The sequence below is a fragment of the Taudactylus pleione genome, unplaced genomic scaffold (assembly GCF_031769625.1).
Source record: "Taudactylus pleione unplaced genomic scaffold, aTauple2 ptg000512l, whole genome shotgun sequence".
In the NCBI taxonomy this organism is placed as follows: Eukaryota; Metazoa; Chordata; class Amphibia; order Anura; family Myobatrachidae; genus Taudactylus; species Taudactylus pleione.
The window spans coordinates 48,313-69,674 of record NW_028284914.1 but is presented as its reverse complement, the minus strand read 5'-3'; the positions used below and the strand labels follow the sequence as shown (position 1 = coordinate 69,674).

The 21,362-nt window shown below is 43.6% G+C and overlaps 1 protein-coding gene across 7 annotated transcripts in view; it reads right to left on the bottom strand.

Moving 5' to 3' along the window:
* The window catches only part of PLXNA1 (plexin A1), a 312,844-nt gene that overhangs the window by 264,348 nt on the left and 27,134 nt on the right, over nucleotides 1-21,362 (bottom strand). For all 7 annotated transcript variants that reach the window (XM_088450221.1, XM_088450220.1, XM_088450216.1 and 4 more), the window contains exon 2: nucleotides 8,427-9,751. In XM_088450221.1, the coding sequence (XP_088306347.1) occupies nucleotides 8,427-9,593 (1,167 nt within the window). In that variant the 5' untranslated portion in view covers nucleotides 9,594-9,751. The remainder of the gene's footprint in view (nucleotides 1-8,426; nucleotides 9,752-21,362) is intronic.

Sequence of the window (21,362 nt, the reverse complement as noted above, 5' to 3'; positions counted from 1 at the left end):
CCGGAGATGTTTCACGTTTTATTCTTATTTAACAATTTGCCTGCACCATTTACTGCAAGAAAGTGACATGGCGGTTGCCACATGTGTTAATAAATGCAAAAACATACAGGATACAAACGTCCCTATTCAATATATTCTCATCATAAAGATAACGGTTTTGTTTGTATTGTGCAAGCAATGAAGTGCCTCGTGCCTCACTGATGTCGCTAGATCCTAGTAACTCAATGCACTGCATGCTCATGAATGCTAATGGCTCCATCTACAAAAGTGATTTTGCAGATGTACAGCCCTGACCATTGATATGCGGTGTGGGAACCACCCTGCCAGCATGTGACAAAGGCTGGCATAATACACTATAGAGGGACCCGGTGCATAAATGGTCACCGGATAATCAGGCTCCCGCAGCAGCAGCAGGCCAGGACCACCCCTGGAGTACAAGGGCTTTTCCTGCTCGTCCTTGGGGCTCTTCCAGCGTTCCTGTAACTATTCCATCATTTGTCGGCAATATTAAATTAGTTTGAAAACAAAATCAGATCGCAGAGCGTTGAGCGCCTGCAGAAGAGACTCCCCCTTTAGCCTGTCAGACAGCTGTTACCTGTCTCGCTCACAGGGGGGAAGGAAGTTGCAAGGCACCGGGGAGCTACACTAGTCAGACCTAAAGCACGCCTAATGGCCAGACCACCCCACGGTGAACAGAAATACAAATAAACCCATTAACATAAAAACAGAGTAAAGCTGGGTACACACTGACAGATACATTGGCCGATCAATTGATCGGCCAACGTATCTGCTGCACGTCGGCCAGTGCGTACCCGCGATAGGTCGGTGAACGTCGTCGTGCTGCACAGTGTCTGGTGCGATGTATAAATTTAAAGAGCCTACACACTTGGCATATCTGCAGACATATTTGTCCATCGGCAGTTGTGTACGGGCGGAGACACACACAGGGCGGCAGCCGCGAGGTGGGGGGGCGGGACACGCCCCAGACCCGCCCAACGGCCGCCGGGACCCGAGTGCACAAGCAGATGATGGCCGTTCAGTGTGTATGAACGAACATCATCTCACGATATATCGGTCAGGTGTGTACCCACCTTAAAGAGGGGATTTATCAAAACATGTAAAAAAGGACGAGTGGAGAAGTTGCCCATAGCAACCAGATTCTAGTTACCATTTATCTAGTACGCTGTGTAAAATGATAGAAAGCAACAGATTGGTTGCTATGGGCTGTTAAAATCGGAATCAGTATGAAATACCGCCGGCCGCATGGCCGTGAGTTCGAATCCCAGCAGCCTGAGGCAGACAGCTGGAGAGATCCCGGCAGCGGCAGCCCAGGAAATCCCGATCGTCCCTAGGTAAGTACTTACTAACCTAACCCCCCCCTAACCCTAACCTCCCCCCCTGTGCCTAACCCTAAAAGCCCCTTTAAGTGCCTAAACCTAACCCCCCCCCTTCCCCGCTGCCTAACCCTAAGTCCCCCGTGGGAGTGCCTAACCCTAACCCACCCTCCCCTAGCCTAACCCTCCCGGGGGGGGTGCCTAACCCTAAGTCCCCCCGGGAGCCCTAAACCTAACCCTCCCCCCCGCGGTTGTCTGCTCGCGGCGCCCGGCGTCAGTAAAATGACAGGCGTCTAGATTTAGAAGCCTGTCATTTAAACCTCACCGGGATAAAGCAGTCAGGGAAGCCGGCTGTTGGACTTACGTCAGCCGGCTTCCCGATTGCATCCCGTTAAAATCAGCCCGTTCCATCCACAACAGGCTACCAGTCCTGATATTTGCAGGACAGACCTAACTATTTCCCTACAGTCCGGGTCACAAAGGAGCACGCAGGATTTAGTATGGAGGCCCAAGCTTCTCCAAAATGAACCACTCTCTACAAAGCTGCCCTCAGATGCGGGGATGTGGACACCAATTTTGTTGTTTTGCATCAAGCAGGTCCCCAAAAAAAGACAAGCAGTCCAGATTTATACCTGATCAGGGCCAGCCCGCACATCCTGAAAATCTGATTGGCTGCTGGATGAGATTTCCAACGGTGCACAGCCATTCGCCAACTTCCCTAACTGTACTCCCTCACATGATCCATTTTGCCTTTCCCCATGCGGAGCCCCTGGTTCTAAAGGGATTGCCCGCTTATTTGAGCAAACCGATTCCGACAGACAGACTTGGTTGCTGAGAAGCCGGTCCTTCAACGAATGGAGAACAGGTTATGACACAGAATTATGGCGGAGACCGACCCAGTCATACGCCGGAAGCTTACATTGATCCGGTCCTTAAATGGATCTAATCATCTACTTTAGGGACCATTCTGTCTGTAAAACACGCGGGAGAAGCAGATGTGAGCACCCGTCTCTAACCCAAACATGTTTAGCACCCAAATCCAGGCTGATTAGTGAATTATTTCTGGTTTACTGTACAAAGATTAATAGGACAACCTGCCACCCATTTCCTCCAAATATTAACAGCTTACTTATTTAAAAAAAATAGAATAATTATATTTAAAATATACATATATATATTTTTTATTATTATTATTCTTCAGGGGGTACCATTTTATTTGTTAACAGATTGAATTTGAGGGTGGGCAGCACCACGGTTCGGAGAAGGATACAGATAAACATCTCTTCACAGTACATTTATATAAGGATTAGCTACTGCAATAGGATCAATTCCTTGCCTGGATTAGTCCACACTGGCTCAGTAGGGGGTGTAAGAGGCCGTCATTGTTATCTAATCACAGTTATCAAAAGGCCAAGAACACAAGTAAACAAATCTCTGCAGAGGATCCGTCAACTACACACAATGCTGACATTTATGGGCCAAGCCAATATCCATCCAGTCCATAGGATCTAGTATAATCAGACGTCTCTAGATCAGTGATTCCCAACCTCGGTCCTCAAGGCACACGAACAGTCCTGGTTTTAGTGATATCCATGCTTAAGCACAGATGGTTAAATCAAAAGAACTAAGGTACTAATTAAGTCACCTGTGCTCAACTATGGCTATCCTTAAAACCTGGACTGATAGTGTGCCTTGAGGACAGTGGTTGGGAACCCCTGTTCTAGATTGCAGGGTCCTCTTCCTTATTTCTTATGCCAGTCTACGGGCTACCACCGTCGCTGCCGGAGCCCGATTAGGTCCATGCGTGAAGCAGACTGCGCATTCTCTGAGGAAGAGAACCGTGAGAGTGTCCTATAGCTGCTGATCCTTTTCCCCCCTGCCTCCGTATTACTGTGTCCCCCTGTCAGTGTACCAGTCAGTGCCTAGGGTCACCCGCCGCGGTGTGCACACTGCTGTATACTCATCTCTGCGATGGTGACAGCATTGCCTAGTAAAACAGTGGAACCATACCCATAGGTTACCGTAGTGGGATGATGTTAGCAGACCGGTGGATGGCATCTGAATCCTGAGGCTGGAAGTCCGACACAGGAACCAAGATCGGCGCCAGAATAACAACGCCTCTCTTAACCCCAACGACGGAGCACAGACAGTCGCCAGCCCGAACCAGGTAAGTCCGGGGCGTCTTAACTGATAGCCGCGGGGGGGGGGGGGGGGTTTAGGCTTAGGTACCATAGCTGGGTCGGCCTTAGGTGTTTGTGGGGGGTGGTATTGGCGTTAGGCACCCCTACGGGTGGGGTTGGGGTTAGGCACCACTGGATGGGGGGTAGGGTTAGGCTACAAAAAGGGTGGGTTAGGGGGAGAAGGGAGAAGGGTTAGTATACTTACCCGACCCCTGTCGGGATACCAACCATCGGGATGCCGCTGTCGATATTTTAACAGGAGGCATCCCGACAGCCAGCATCACATACCCATTCCTCTGTAGTATGAGAGTTAAATTAGTGTATTTTTTATTTCCCAAGTGCAATTACATTTAAAGTGTTATAAGAGTTATATCGGAATTAAACAGGAGGAACACAGTATTATTATTACAGTCAACCTGAAATCTCTACTAGCGTAAAACTAATTTGAAGAAGCTGCACTCTGGCCTCTCTCCAAATTAAGCGCCTGCGTTCTCCATATCCTGTACACTACACTTACTGAACACTTATGGGTCCTACACTTCATCCTGGTTACATCCCGGTGATCTGGCCGTGAGTATCTGTCCACCTACTCTAACCCCCATCCTGTTACCATAACCACTGACCTAATACTATAACACTATCCCCTAACCCTAATACCCCAAGACTGATGCCCAAACAACCCGTATCCCCTATCACCTTTAACTCTAATCCCCTACCCCAATACTCACCCCTAACCCTAACACCCCAAGACTGATGCCCAAACAACCCGTATCCCCTATCACCTTTAACTCTAATCCCCTACCCCAATACTCACCCCTAACCCTAACACCCCAAGACTGATGCCCAAACAACCCGTATCCCCTATCACCCTTAACGCTAATCCCCTACCCCAATACTCACCCCTAACCCTAACACCCCAAGACTGATGCCCAAACAACCCGTATCCCCTATCACCTTTAACTCTAATCCCCTACCCCAATACTCACCCCTAACACCCCAAGACTGATGCCCAAACAACCCGTATCCACTATCACCTTTAACTCTAATCCCCTACCCCAATACTCACCCCTAACCCTAACACCCCAAGACTGATGCCCAAACAACCCGTATCCCCTATCACCTTTAACTCTAATCCCCTACCCCAATACTCACCCCTAACCCTAACACCCCAAGACTGATGCCCAAACAACCCGTATCCCCTATCACCTTTAACTCTAATCCCCTACCCCAATACTCACCCCTAACCCTAACCCCCCAAGACTGATGCCCAAACAACCCGTATCCCCTATCACCTTTAACTCTAATCCCCTACCCCCAATACTCACTCCTAACCCTAAAACTCTAAAACTAATACCCCAAAAAACCCTAACCCTAAAACCCAAACACTAAAGACCGATTTCAATTTGAGGCGAAAAGTCCGGACTTTTCGCCTCCTCCGCCTGTTTTCCAGGCGGAAATGTACTTATCCCCATATTCAATTTCCGTGGACGTGAAAACGGGACCCGGCGAAACTGGAAGCAGTGAAAAAATTTGCCAATTTTCGGGAAATCATCCTTGGACCCCCCTAAAGATGTCCAGACATGGGGGTCACTATGGGTACCCCCATTTTTGCATGCTGAAGAGAAATCGGGTTTTTACATAGCTGCAGCAGGTGCATAAATGCGGCTTTGAAGGTGGTGCAGAGGAGCATTTAACTATGCCCATCATATTTAGGGTGCAAGCATATTTTTAAGTCCCTAAAATTATTTGTTTTAAATTCTGCAAAAATGCACCTGCCGCTATCACCCGCATTGAAGAAAACACCTGCCCCATACTTTGGAACCCCTCTGGAATAAATTTAGATATTTTAGAAGTGTGTTCCCTATATTTTTTCTTTTTTTGGGGGGGGGGGGGGTATTTTTCCCGATTTTTTTTTTTAACACATTAATTTTAGGGGACATTCCCAGGGGTGCAGGCTATTTTTTTATTTTATTTTTTAAGCCTGCACCCCTAAACCCAAATTCTGCACTTTTTTTCGGCACCTATTCTGTGGTGAAAAGTTGTGCCCGTTTTTTTTTTTTTTACAAAAAATTTTCGCACCGGCGAGTACAGGGATAATTAAAATAGGCGAAAATTATATCATCAGCGAAAAATTATCGCCGATAACGGGTCTTCGCCTGTAATTGAATACGGCCCTAATAATCTAACCTAAAAAGGGAGACTAGATGGGCCCAATGGTCCTTATCTGCCGTCAACTTCTATGTTTCCAAGTTACCCGTACAGCCGACACGGTTTACTTATGATGACCTACTACTTTGTACGCACACGCACTAAATTCGCACTAATATCCGTACTAGCTATAACAACTCATGACTACCTACATGTGTTATTATGCTGAATTGTATTCATGTATTTGCTATCATGTTTATCGTATATATGTTATTAGGTTCATTGCATTCATGTCGATCATATCCGCAAGACTGCCCAGCAGCGTGGAAACTGTGGCACCCCATCAATAAAACGTTGATGAAGACAACGAGTCGGTGAAAGACTTAATGATCATGACTTTAGGGCTAACCAACAAAATGGCTTCCACCGCTGCGCGTCAGGGACAGGTTCACTAACAGTCAAACATATGCACGAAACACTCAAAGCATCCTTCAATTTCCATCACAAGGACACGGCTTGTTTGGAAATAATAATATTAATAAAAGACAACTTGTACTAAAGTTCCCCGGTGATTATGTTCTTAATTATCTAGATTAAGCCTCTCAAGCATGATAAAATTCTACTTACACAGCAAAACAAATTTATTCTAAAAATAATACTTTGCTGGACAGATGGGAACGGCAAGAGGGGAGAACACAAAGCCGAGATGTACCTGTCCCCTGGAGACACCTAAAAGCACGATGACTGCAAGTGACACAGTGGGGTAGGGAGGATAAATATTGCTCTCTCTCGGATGGAGTGAGCTGCCCTCGCTCTAATCCTCAGCTATGGATGCAAAGCTCTCTGATGTATGTTATTACTGTGATTTGCAAAAAGATTATCGCTCCCGATAACTCCCAGGAGTGAATTAACCTGGGCTGCAAATCGCAAACGAACAAAAACAACAATGCAAAACTATTAAGGCTGAAATGTTACCACTATCTCCTCATAACACTATCGGAGGGAAAAAAATTATCGGAAGGGAAAGGCAATTTACTGGCATTTCCTTCCGTTACGCAACATCGCTGTTATCATAGCGATACCTCAGTCACGATCACTTTCACAATCCCTCCGGCTGCCCGTAGCCGTTTGATAGCTGGTTTAGTGCTGACCGGCAGGAACCATGACCAAGTGCAAATCTTTCTGGGCAGATAGAACGCAAGGTCGTGTTTATATACAGGTCCGTTTTGCATTTGTTTTTACACTCAACTATACATTATAAGACTGGATGTGACATGCTTTAGAAGGACATTATCTGTGTGCCGTCATAGAATGTTGTAGCTGGGACAGCCGGGGAGACCAGGAGCCGTACCACACGATGCATGTGAAACAACATAGGTACTGCCAGCAGGGAGAGTAACTTAATTCAGCAAGGGGGCGGCATTGGCGTTAAACTAAAATAAGTGTTTTCCATATATAGGTCTACAATTCGTTATTTTGGATGTGCCAAATAGGAGCGTATAACAACATCAGCATAAAAAATACAAAGTTTGCACCGGTCAGCAGCCATCTTTGATGCATCATAAGACTAAAAGGTGGTGAAAGATGGCGATATACCGCTACTGGCAAGATGGCTTGGGTGTGGCGCCAAGATGAAAGAAAATGTCTGGTGAGTGGGTCAACTTCTGACCGAATTTTCCTGCCACAGGGGGGGGAGTGGGGGTGGGGGGGTAGTGATCTGGTTACTGGCATAGTGAGCGATACGGCTGGATCTGGATTAATATTTGGACATCTATGTGTTGCACTCCGGTCCTGTGGCACAATAAAAAAAAACCCGCTGATCGTCACTTTTATGCCGCTTTGGGAACATGTCCCACTAAAGGCTGGAGGAATTCTGCCCTTCCGTCCCTCAATAGGATATAGTTCTTAGCCTCAATGGAGTAAATCTCTATATATTACACAACACAGTCAGCTCCTTTCATGAAGTCTGGAGCCCCTGGTATCATTACCACAGCACTTCCCCATCAGGCATCCTATAATACTTTCTTCTCTATCCTGATTCTATTGCCTGCATTAAGCCCCACACACTCCTGCGCCAATCAGCTTAGAGGTAGCATTTATCGAGTACATTCTATAAAATGATAGGTAGAAGCTGATTGGTTGCTTTGGTAACCTCCCCACTCTTCACGGCTTGAGGTATCAACCCCCTAAAGTGGATACGCATTCCTTTTATCTACAAAAGGTCTCAATTTGATTTCCTTGGCTCCACCAAGACCAATTTTATTGTGTCTACTATACTAGAAAAAGTCTTATTGATATAGTGTCCGTACTATGGGCTCTAGTCCGATAATGGAGACATTCGGAACCGAAAACCGGTGATGTATATGACCTCTCACTTTTTTTCTATCCCAAGTTTTTATAGGTCACGTGTCACTGTTCTCATGCTTACAAAAACAATTTTTTAAATTTATTTTTAACATTCCAATACTCTAAATCAGAGATCTCATTCAGCCCTCTTTATTCGAGTGTCCTAACCATAGCAGCCCGTTACTGCAGCCAATCATCTCCTGACCGCATTTCCCAGCCATTAACATCAGGATCCTATAAATTTTAGCAAATTATTATTGGGCACCAGTGTAGATTTTGGCCGCACACATACACTGTACTATCAGACCAATTGCCCAATATCAGCTGGGTGTCCCGGCACATTAACTTGAGAACCAGGAACACCAGACCTACGGCCTGCAAACAAACACTACTAGTCAAGTACATGCGGAGAACTTACCGAATTAATGCATATCAACTCTTTGTTTAATAGCCAAGGCAGGGACAATTTTCCTTCGCCTCTGTAACAGGACTGAATGCGTTCCTTAATTTTATCCTTGATCTTCCCCAAGGTGAACAGACAGAGAACAGACTCTTTGGGTGGTTTGACTCTATTTTTCTGTCCCTGTGAGAAGACAGTGAAAAGAATGTCTTCCCTTTCCGAGATGCCCAACTCCTTGGCCAGACGTTTACCAGGCTTGCTCAGGTAGGCATCCTGTATAAGACGATATTCCACACCATCCTTCATGCAACCAATGGGGAACTCCACGTAGGAATAGAACTTTGGGTCATCAACACACAGCCGGACAATTTTGGATGTAAAGAACTGCTCTCCGGTGGAATCCGGTGAAGTCAACTGTGTGTCTAGCTGTAGGGTCAAGTAGTAGACAAACTGCTCGCTGTTGAAGCTGTATACATAGTATATATCAAAGGTGGGGAATTTTGACAATGTGTCCGAGGGAATCTTGAGCTGAGAAGACACAAACTCATCCTGGTAGACAAAGCCAAACATCTCCGCGTTCTCTTCGCTGGACAACAGTTTCCGACTGGAAAGAGTCGGGAAGTATTCGGACTTCCCGTCTATGGGTGTTCCAACAAAAAGTTTGTTCTGCCCGTTGGGAACCTCAATAATAACTCCAGACATGGTCCCAGATTCATTAACACTGGAGAGGTAGTGCTCCTTGCGATGGTGGGGTTCTCCTAACTTGAAGAGGTCACCAAGCCGCAGAAACTGGCATATGCCCTGAGAGGCACTGCCACAGGCTATAAGCCGGTCCAAAGTGTAGTCCACTAGCAGCAGCTTATTAACATTATTTGTTGTGACGAGGCCGTGTGAGCAAGACTGGACACTAGGCGGAGGGTAGCACTTCTCATTGTCCTCCACAGGCCCGGTGACGTGGACGCGCAAGAGTGTCAAGTTGCTCGACAGTTTGAAAATCCTGTTGATGGCCCCCAAATACACTTCCCCAGTTTTGTTGTGCACCACGAGATGTGTCAAGCTCCAATCGCTCCCCACAAAAGTCCTAAACGGCTTGGGGGATCCGTCCCCGGGAAGAATCCAGGCGCCCCCAAAAAGTAAAAGGGTCCATAAATGGAAAGGAAGGGGCTTGCTAGCTTGACTCCTCATTTTCAAGAATATAATAATAATTATAGCAATCAAAATATACCAAAATAAAAATAAATTAAAGGATTTGGGGATTGGGTAAAAATAGGATTATGTTTCAAAATGGATTTCTGCTAAAGTCCTCATTTAGGGCTTGGTCCAAATCTTCAGCCAGAAGATACCTGCAAAAACACAAAGAAAACAGCATATATATTAATTGGGTGGTAGCGAAATACATTGGGTTTATCAGACAGATTTGGTCTTCAAATGACGAAACAGGAAACTGATGCCTCACTGCTTCCCTTCAAAATGATAAGATGCATTGAGATAAATATTGGCCCAAGATAGGCAGCCATTTTGTGGCAGAAAAAATGTTCACATGAATGCAGCCCATCAAGTAACCAGGAGCCTGTGACATCATGGAGGCGTCTGTAGGAGCAAATGGACATTCGGCCTGCTCCTGAATATTGGTCCAGCCCACAAAATGGATGCCTCTACTTGAGTAGGCCTTAGGTAAACTTTTACCTGTCAATTCCACCATAAAAAAGGTACAGCTTGGACAGAGGAGCACTCTACAGACTTCTGAGCGCCAACTTGCAGGCCTCAAGCATGGAGTCTGTCTAATGTTCAGACAGTAACTGGTAATTGAAAAAAAAAAAAATATATTATAATATATATATATATATATATATATATATATATACATACATACATACACACACACACACACACACACACACACACACATATATATATATATAATAAAATAAAACACTAAATTAAAACCTAAAATGCTGTAGAATTTCCAATTTAAAAACTATGAGGACTCCTGGCGCTTATAATAGTGAAAGTGCACATTTAGGGGTGAAATCAATTGTTTACTTGCGTCAGCAACTCCCGTCTAAAGTGATGGGAGCTATTTAACTGCGCAAGTGTCCATTATTTCCGCTCGCAGAAATCCGCTCCCAAAGTTGGAATTTTGGGCACCCAAACTCATTGCGCCAAGTAGTTTGCACAGGTTTAGCCGAGAAGTAATGTCACTCGCGCCCGTCGGGAAAACAATTGAATATCGCCCATTACTTACGGTCACCCAAAAACAAATGAATCCCCTCCTTAATGAGTGTTGTGATAGTTGTGTAAATAAACCCAAATAAAACAAATACTACTCAATTATTATTTAAAAAATAAAAAAAAATGGAATTTGCAGTTGCATTTTTTTCCCACACTATTCTCATGACAATTGGGCCCCTACAGACATAATTTTTTCTGTCGTTACACCATTTTACCTCAAAGGAGAAATATGGCCGCCACCACTGTTTTCAACAGCAGATAATATTTATTATCAGTTATTTATATAGCGCACACATATTCCGCAGCGCTTTACATCAGTCCCAATCTATATTCCCTACCACATGCGCACAAACATGGGTTAATTTTTTTCTTGGGGGGGGGGGGAACCAATTAACCTACCAATATATTTTTGGAGTGTGGGAGGAAACCGGAGTACCCGGAGGAAAACCCACGCAAGCACAGGGAGAATATACAAACTCCAAACAGTTAGGGCCATGGTGGGAATTGAACCCATGACCTCATTGCTGTGAGGCAGTAACGCTAACCATATATGAGTATATTGGGCATATATGAGTATATTGGGCATCTGTGCTGCCCAATATACTCACTTACACTCGTATGGTACAAATAAACCCCCAGAAATAGTTAAGCGGCCTCAGTTCCCTGGGCTGGAAGTTAACGCTCAAAGAATTTGGAATAAAGCTTATTTCCAGGAACAAAAAATAAAATAAGCAAACAAAAGTGTCACTGTGCTATATTATTGATGTCCTGTCACAAGAGACTGTGACATTTCAATTACGGATCTTCCCACAAGTAGAAGCTGAGGCAGTCTGCAGGCGAGGGGTTCCCGACAGATCTGCACCAACTACTAGCAAACTGTGGACCTCATTCAGAGTCGGTCGTTGCGGCCGCACGGTCGTACGCCACCGATGTTCGCTATCCTGCGCATGCGTAAAGTTCGCAATGCGCGTGTGCAAACTAGCCGCTACGATCAGAAATTTCTCTCTCCTTGAACACAGCCAGGTCGGTAGTTTGAGTGACAGAATGAGGCGTTTGTGGGTGGTAACAGGGGAAGGTGCTTGAAAACGGGGGAGTGGAGATCCGAACGCAGGCGTGCCTAATTATGCGAACGCCGTTTTATGGGAGTGCATACGGTTTATGGGAGTGCATAATTAACAAAATAACGTCATGGCACATGTGACATGGGAGGTTTTTACACTGACATGATCGTAGAGCTTAAGAGAGGGTATGGTCAACCTTAACCTCTACGACCAGTTCCGATGGTTCCCGATGGTCTCGATTAATCCTTATATGCCCGGAGATGACGTGCAAGGGGGGCGTAATTTTTATTTTAATTCCGACCGCTTCCTCCCCTTGGTCGGCCAGCTACCGATCCGAACTTAGGGACGCAACTTGCGAGGGAATCATTTGAATATCCGGGCCCCTTTTCCCGTACGACCGTGCGGCCGCTTCGACCGACTCTGAATGAGGTCCTGTGACTCTTCAGCTGCTGCAAGGTTGTTGTGGAACTACGAGCCCCAGGAGCCAGCAGGGTATGCTGGCACATGTAGTCCGACAGCTGACGCAGAGCTCCTCAGAAACCACACTACCCTACTAGCACCGAGTGCAGTGGGCCACAAGCAGGACATTGCCAAAATATAGGACATTAGATTATTACCCTCATCACTTAAGCTAGCTTAAATCGGTCTCATCTCCTCAATATAGTGTTCATTCTAGCACCCTGCATCTGTCAGAAGTCCATGCAGTTCCTTTTTCCTGCCTGGGGTGTCGCTCTCTGCTCTGGTCCTTCTAGCACACTCAGTTGGTGCAATAAACTGCTGAGATACAGACCAGAGTGTGCTAGAAGCACCAGAGTGACACCCCAGGCAGGAAAAGAGGAACTGCACGGATTGTGACAGATGCGGGATGCTAGAATGAACACTACACCAATACGGATGTTTCGTTTTAAAAAGGAAGGAGCCTTCAGTCCACCGAAAAGCCAAAAACTTTAAAATTCATTGACTCATTCACAAAATAAACGATTTGAGTGGGATGTAGAATTTATGGAGGAGTTAAGGATTTCTCTGAATTACATTTGAAATATTAAATCATACGAAGGAGGCTGTAATTTTCTGGAAAGTGAAGTATTTTAATATCAACTCATTCGCCTAGCAGCGCTGCTCAGTGATTTCGCACAGCGCAGAGAGACAATGATTAAAGACATAGGATCTACGTGGAGAGACTAACGTCCTTACCTGACATGGGTTCGCTAACTGGCAAAATGTGAGGATGTCCCAGTATACAATATAGACATTATACTGAAGCATCAGTAAAAATTAAAGCAGAAATCCCACAGAGAAGACTTATTTTCTTTAAATAGCAAGTAAAGTACATTTTAAGCACGCATCTTTCTGAGGGGATTTCAATGGTTTTTGGGTACCCAATCCCCCGTCTCAAGTGACCAGCAGCTATTTAATGGTTTATGCGAATTCTTTTCCCTCCTGAGGTGGCAAGAAAAGTCAGGCTTTTGAGCGTCCATTACTTTGTACGGGTTCAGCCGCTATACGCATCTAAACCCGGTGCATTTTGAGCGCAACAAAAAGTGGGCACTCACGTCCATTTGCAGAACAATTGAATATCACCCGTGGGCGCCCATTTCCTATGGGCACGAGAAAACAATTGAATATCCCCCTTAGCCGCGTTCTTTTTACAAATAACGATCTCTGAGACTACAAGATATGGTCAGGGGGGGTGATTTTATATTAATAGCAGCAAACAGAACTCAGAGCAGCATTTCAAAGCCTCTATGCTCACTACATCATGTGCTGTGCAACTGTGGTTGCCAAGGAGACACTGTACAGACTTAAAAATCATCAATGGCAAGCTGAAAAAAAAAAAGTACTGTCTTATGCAGGGTACACACTAGAACTAGACTAGGGGTGGGCAATAAGCGACCTTCCAGCTGTTGTAGAACTACACATCCCAGTATGCCCTGCTATTTGACCATGCAAAAACTGTTACAATACATGCTGGGATGTGTAGTTCAACAACAGCCGCTTATTGGCCACCCCTGCACTAGACGATAGTCGTCTGATCCCGCAGATCAGGCACATCATCTAGTGTGTACCCCTATGCGCGCCCCCGCTGCCCGACATCGGGGTCCTTCCATCGTCCGTGCACGAGTGACCCAATTGCCGACGCCGTCAAGTTCAATGGTCCCGGTTAACAACATATCGGACAGTCGGTCACCGGATCGTGCAGTGTGTACCGACCTCCTGATAGGTCACCTAACGTGTACCCACCTTCAGAGAAAATCCTTCATTCTGTACTTTAAATATCACGTCATTTTTGTAGCCTCAAATCGATCAGATATTTTTTGAAATCGGTTATGAATTTTCTACTTTAATAGAATTAAATAGAGCGTTTACGCATATGTATTACACGGTTACCAATAAAACATAACTGTATGGGATATCAGCACAATAAAAGCGTGATAAATAGGGGCTGCAATATCCATGCAATATTTTCATTTTAGACCGCAATAGAGTAAACGGCGCCAATTCCAAGTTGGTTTTCCAGGCATTAGCATTTGAAAAAGTGCAATAAAAGAGGAAAGAGGTGAATGAGCTCCAAAACGCACAGGTTTCTCTGCAGAGAGCGGCAACATGGGCGCAACAGTTTTACGAAAAACAAACCGCAGTCCTGCCGCAGCCTGCAGATCTGTACTGTAATAAATGGAAGACAGAGAGCGAGCGGGATGAGCAAATTACTATAATCTCACTGAATTCTCCAGAACACAGGAACCCAGGTAGAAATGTCATTAAGGAATGAATTTAACCATTGAATTATAAAATGTGTTAGGATGAGCTTAGTATGAAGATGTGCAGGATGTTATGGATACTATATATGAATATTTCACATTGCACGCCATTAGCCACTCTCAGCCTAGCGCCCCAGATTTATATGAAACACAGGAAAGAAAGCCCAGCAGACCCCCCACCACCAATCCCCCACCACCAATCCCCCACCCGGCTGCCTCCACTCAGTTCTATAAAAATGTGTCACTTGTCAGAGAGCAAGATGTGGCATTGAGAGACAGCAGCCTGCAGGCAGGTATAGACAGGCTGTGTACCGGGGACTTAACACAGGCAATTATATGAGGAACTGCAGAAAGCTCAACCCAGCTCCCAGCTAATCAATCGTACAATGCACTCCGAGGGGCTGAGAGTGCGGACAGCACAGGAGGCAGCAGGTACACAGCACAGAAACAGGAGGGTCATTTATCAATTAGTAATCAAGGTCTATGAACAGAGAGAGCACGCAAATGAGAGACACAGACAGAGAGACAGACAGACAGACAGACAGACAAAGACAGACAGACAGACAGACAGACAAAGACAGACAGACAGACAGACAGACAAAGACAGACAGACAGACAGACAGACAAAGACAGACAGACAGACAGACAGACAAAGACAGACAGACAGACAAAGACAGACAGACAAAGACAGACAGACAGACAGACAGACAGACAAAGACAGACAGACAAAGACAGACAGACAGACAGACAAAGACAGACAGACAAAGACAGACAGACAAAGACAGACAGACAAAGACAGACAGACAAAGACAGACAGACAGACAAAGACAGACAGACAGACAAAGACAGACAGACAAAGACAGACAGACAAAGACAGACAGACAAAGACAGACAGACAAAGACAGACAGACAAAGACAGACAGACAAAGACAGACAGACAAAGACAGACAGACAAAGACAGACAGACAGACAAAGACAGACAGACAGACAAAGACAGACAGACAGACAAAGACAGACAGACAGACAAAGACAGACAGACAGACAAAGACAGACAGACAGACAGACACAGACAGACAAAGACAGACAGACAGACAAAGACAGACAGACAGACAAAGACAGACAGACAGACAGACAAAGACAGACAGACAGACAGACAAAGACAGACAGACAAAGACAGACAGACAAAGACAGACAGACAAAGACAGACAGACAAAGACAGACAAACAAAGACAGACAAACAAAGACAGACAGACAAAGACAGACAGACAAAGACAGACAGACAAAGACAGACAGACAAAGACAGACAGACAAAGACAGACAGACAAAGACAGACAGACAAAGACAGACAGACAGACAAAGACAGACAGACAAAGACAGACAGACAGACAAAGACAGACAGACAGAGACAGACAGACAAAGACAGACAGACAAAGACAGACAGACAAAGACAGACAGACAAAGACAGACAGACAAAGACAGACAAACAAAGACAGACAGACAAAGACAGACAGACAAAGACAGACAGACAAAGACAGACAGACAGACAGACAAAGACAGACAGACAAAGACAGACAGACAAACAGACAAAGACAGACAGACAAAGACAGACAGACAAAGACAGACAGACAAAGACAGACAGACAGACAAAGACAGACAGACAAAGACAGACAGACAGACAAAGACAGACAGACAAAGACAGACAGACAAAGACAGACAGACAAAGACAGACAGACAAAGACAGACAGACAAAGACAGACAGACAAAGACAGACAGACAGACAAAGACAGACAGACAGACAAAGACAGACAGACAGACAAAGACAGACAAAGACAGACAGACAAAGACAGACAAAGACAGACAGACAAAGACAGACAAAGACAGACAGACAGACAGACAAAGACAGACAGACAAAGACAGACAGACAAAGACAGACAGACAGACAAAGACAGACAAAGACAGACAGACAAAGACAGACAGACAAAGACAGACAGACAGACAAAGACAGACAGAGAAAGACAGACAAAGACAGACAGACAAAGACAGACAGACAAAGACAGACAGACAAAGACAGACAGACAAAGACAGACAGACAAAGACAGACAGACAAAGACAGACAGACAGAGAGAGACAGAGAGAGACAGAGAGAGACAGAGAGAGACAGACAGAGAGAAAGACAGACAGAGAGAGAAAGAGAGCGAGAGAGAGAGACAGACAGACAAAGACAGACAGAGAGAGAAAGACAGACAGAGAGAGAAAGACAGACAGAGAGAGAAAGACAGACAGAGAGAGAAAGACAGACAGAGAGAGAAAGACGACAGAGAGAGAAAGACAGACAGAGAGACAGACAGACAGAGAGAGAAAAAGACAGACACAGAGTGACAGACAGAGAGAGACACAGAGGAGACACTTTAAGATGTGCAAACGATGCAATGTCATTAACGATTTCCCTTGAACTCTCCCCGACACTTCAGGACACAATATGGTGCTAAAAAGTGTCCAATCTGACCAACAATCGATCGTGCGTCCTTAACGGTTTCCAGTGCGTCGTATACAAGACGGCAGACGTTGCCTGCTGTAGGTACAGGGGCACATATTCTGCACGATTTGACTTTCCGAAACGTCCAAATCAGGCAATATAGCGTCTAGTGTGTGCGCACCTTTACACTGTTATCCAGTTATATATTTATTCCTTAAAATTATTCAAATTAAACAGCCCATTCTGAGCTATTTATCTCCTATTATGTATCCGCTTCACTTTCACTCCACATAGAACATTTGTCACAACAGGGGCCATGTTATAAGATAACTATACCAGTCTTGGGTGTGCATACCAGTGTATGTGTGTACAGTATGTGTGTGTGTTTATACTGTGTAGGTGTGTACAGTATGTGTGTGTGTTTATACAGTGTATGGGTGTACAGTATGTGTGTGTTTATACTGTGTAGGTGTGTATAGTATGTATGTGTGTTTATACTGTGTAGGTGTGTACAGTATGTGTGTGTTTATACTGTGTATGGGTGTACAGTATGTGTGTGTGTTTATACTGTGTAGGTGTGTATAGTATGTGTGTGTGTTTATACTGTGTATGGGTGTACAGTATGTGTGTGTGTTTATACTGTGTATGGGTGTACAGTATGTGTGTGTGTTTATACTGTGTAGGTGTGTACAGTATGTATGTGTGTTTATACTGTGTAGGGGTGTACAGTATGTGTGTGTTTATACTGTGTAGGTGTGTACAGTATGTATGTGTGTTTATACTGTGTAGGTGTGTACAGTATGTGTGTGTGTTTATACTGTGTAGGTGTGTACAGTATGTGTGTGTGTTTATACTGTGTAGGTGTGTATAGTATGTATGTGTGTTTATACTGTGTAGGTGTGTACAGTATGTGTGTGTGTTTATACTGTGTAGGTGTGTACAGTATGTGTGTGTGTTTATACAGTGTATGGGTGTACAGTATGTGTGTGTTTATACTGTGTAGGTGTGTATAGTATGTATGTGTGTTTATACTGTGTATGGGTGTACAGTATGTGTGTTTATACTGTGTAGGTGTGTACAGTATGTGTGTGTGTTTATACTGTGTATGGGTGTACAGTATGTGTGTGTGTTTATACTGTGTAGGTGTGTATAGTATGTGTGTGTGTTTATACTGTGTATGGGTGTACAGTATGTGTGTTTATACTGTGTATGGGTGTACAGTATGTGTGTGTGTTTATACTGTGTAGGTGTGTACAGTATGTGTGTGTGTTTATACTGTGTATGGGTGTACAGTATGTGTGTGTGTTTATACTGTGTAGGTGTGTATAGTATGTATGTGTGTTTATACAGTGTATGGGTGTACAGTATGTGTGTGTGTTTATACTGTGTATGGGTGTACAGTATGTGTGTGTGTTTATACTGTGTAGGTGTGTATAGTATGTGTGTGTGTTTATACTGTGTAGGTGTGTATAGTATGTATGTGCTTATACAGTGTATGGGTGTACAGTATGTGTGTGTGTTTATACTGTGTAGGTGTGTACAGTATGTATGTGTGTTTATACTGTGTATGGGTGTACAGTATGTGTGTGTGTTTATACTGTGTAGGTGTGTATAGTATGTATGTGTGTTTATACTGTGTAGGTGTGTACAGTATGTGTGTGTTTATACTGTGTATGTGTGTGTTTATACTGTGTAGGTGTGTACAGTATGTATGTGTGTTTATACTGTGTAGGTGTGTACAGTATGTATGTGTGTTTATACTGTGTAGGTGTGTACAGTATGTATGTGTGTTTATACTGTGTAGGGGTGTACAGTATGTGTGTGTTTATACTGTGTAGGTGTGTACAGTATGTGTGTGTGTTTATACTGTGTAGGTGTGTACAGTATGTGTGTGTGTTTATACTGTGTAGGTGTGTACAGTATGTGTGTGTGTTTATACTGTGTATGGGTGTACAGTATGTGTGTGTGCTTATACTGTGTAGGTGTGTATATTATGTATGTGCTTATACAGTGCATGGGTGTACAGTATGTGTGTGTGTTTATACTGTGTATGGGTGTACAGTATGTGTGTGTGTTTATACTGTGTATGGGTGTACAGTATGTGTGTGTGTTTATACTGTGTATGTGTGTACAGTGTGTACAGTGTGTGTGTGTGTTTATAATGTGTATGTGTGTACAGTATGTGTGTGTTTATACTGTGTAGGTGTGTACAGTATGTATGTGTGTTTATACTGTGTATGGGTGTACAGTATGTGTGTTTATACTGTGTAGGTGTGTATAGTATGTATGTGTGTTTATACTGTGTAGGTGTGTACAGTATGTGTGTGTGTTTATACTGTGTAGGTGTGTATAGTATGTATGTGTGTTTATACTGTGTAGGTGTGTATAGTATGTGTGTGTGTTTATACTGTGTAGGTGTGTATAGTATGTATGTGTGTTTATACTGTGTAGGTGTGTACAGTATGTGTGTGTGTTTATACTGTGTAGGTGTGTACAGTATGTGTGTGTGTTTATACTGTGTAGGTGTGTATAGTATGTGTGTGTGTTTATACTGTGTAGGTGTGTACAGTATGTGTGTGTGTTTATACTGTGTAGGTGTGTATAGTATGTGTGTGTGTTTATACTGTGTAGGTGTGTATAGTATGTATGTGCTTATACAGTGTATGGGTGTACAGTATGTGTGTTTATACTGTGTAGGTGTGTATAGTATGTGTGTGTGTTTATACTGTGTAGGTGTGTATAGTATGTATGTGTATTTATACTGTGTAGGTGTGTATAGTATGTATGTGTGTTTATACTGTGTAGGTGTGTATAGTATGTATGTGTGTTTATACTGTGTATGGGTGTACAGTATGTATGTGTGTTTATACTGTGTAGGTGTGTATAGTATGTGTGTGTGTTTATACTGTGTAGGTGTGTACAGTATGTATGTGTGTTTATACTGTGTAGGTGTGTATAGTATGTGTGTGTGTTTATACTGTGTAGGTGTGTACAGTATGTGTGTGTGTTTATATTGTGTATGGGTGTACAGTATGTGTGTGTGTTTATACTGTGTAGGTGTGTATAGTATGTATGTGTGTTTATACTGTGTATGGGTGTACAGTATGTGTGTGTTTATACTGTGTAGGTTTGTACAGTATGTGTGTGTGTTTATACTGTGTAGGTGTGTATAGTATGTATGTGTGTTTATATTGTGTATGGGTGTACAGTATGTGTGTGTGTTTATACTGTGTAGGTGTGTATAGTATGTATGTGTGTTTATATTGTGTATGGGTGTACAGTATGTGTGTGTGTGTGTTTATACTGTGTAGGTGTGTATAGTATGTATGTGTTTATACTGTGTAGGTGTGTTTATACTGTGTAGGTGTGTACAGTATGTATGTGTGTTTATACTGTGTAGGTGTGTATAGTATGTGTGTGTGTTTATACTGTGTAGGTGTGTACAGTATGTGTGTGTGTTTATATTGTGTATGGGTGTACAGTATGTGTGTGTGTTTATACTGTGTAGGTGTGTATAGTATGTATGTGTGTTTATACTGTGTATGGGTGTACAGTATGTGTGTGTTTATACTGTGTAGGTTTGTACAGTATGTGTGTGTGTTTATACTGTGTAGGTGTGTATAGTATGTATGTGTGTTTATATTGTGTATGGGTGTACAGTATGTGTGTGTGTTTATACTGTGTAGGTGTGTATAGTATGTATGTGTGTTTATATTGTGTATGGGTGTACAGTATGTGTGTGTGTGTGTTTATACTGTGTAGGTGTGTATAGTATGTATGTGTGTACAGTATGTGTGTGTTTATACTGTGTAGGTGTGTATAGTATGTATGTGTGTTTATACTGTGTAGGTGTGTATAGTATGTATGTGCTTATACAGTGTATGGGTGTACAGTATGTGTGTGTGTTTATACTGTGTAGGTGTGTCTAGTATGTATGTGTGTGTTTATATTGTGTATGGGTGTACAGTATGTGTGTGTGTTTATACTGTGTAGGTGTGTATAGTATGTATGTGCTTATACAGTGTATGGGTGTACAGTATGTGTGTGTGTTTATACTGTGTATGGGTGTACAGTATGTGTGTGTGTTTATACTGTGTATGGGTGTACAGTATGTGTGTGTGTTTATACTGTGTATGGGTGTACAGTGTGTGTGTGTGTTTATACTGTGTATGGGTGTACAGTGTGTGTTTGTGTGTTTATTCGGTGTATGTGTGTACAGTGTGTATGTGTGTACAGTGTGTGTGTGTGTTTATAATGTGTATGTGTGTACAGTATGTGTGTGTTTATACTGTGTAGGTGTGTATAGTATGTATGTGCTTATACAGTGTATGGGTGTACAGTATGTGTGTGTTTATACTGTGTAGGTGTGTATAGTATGTATGTGTTTATACTGTGTATGGGTGTACAGTATGTGTGTGTGTTTATA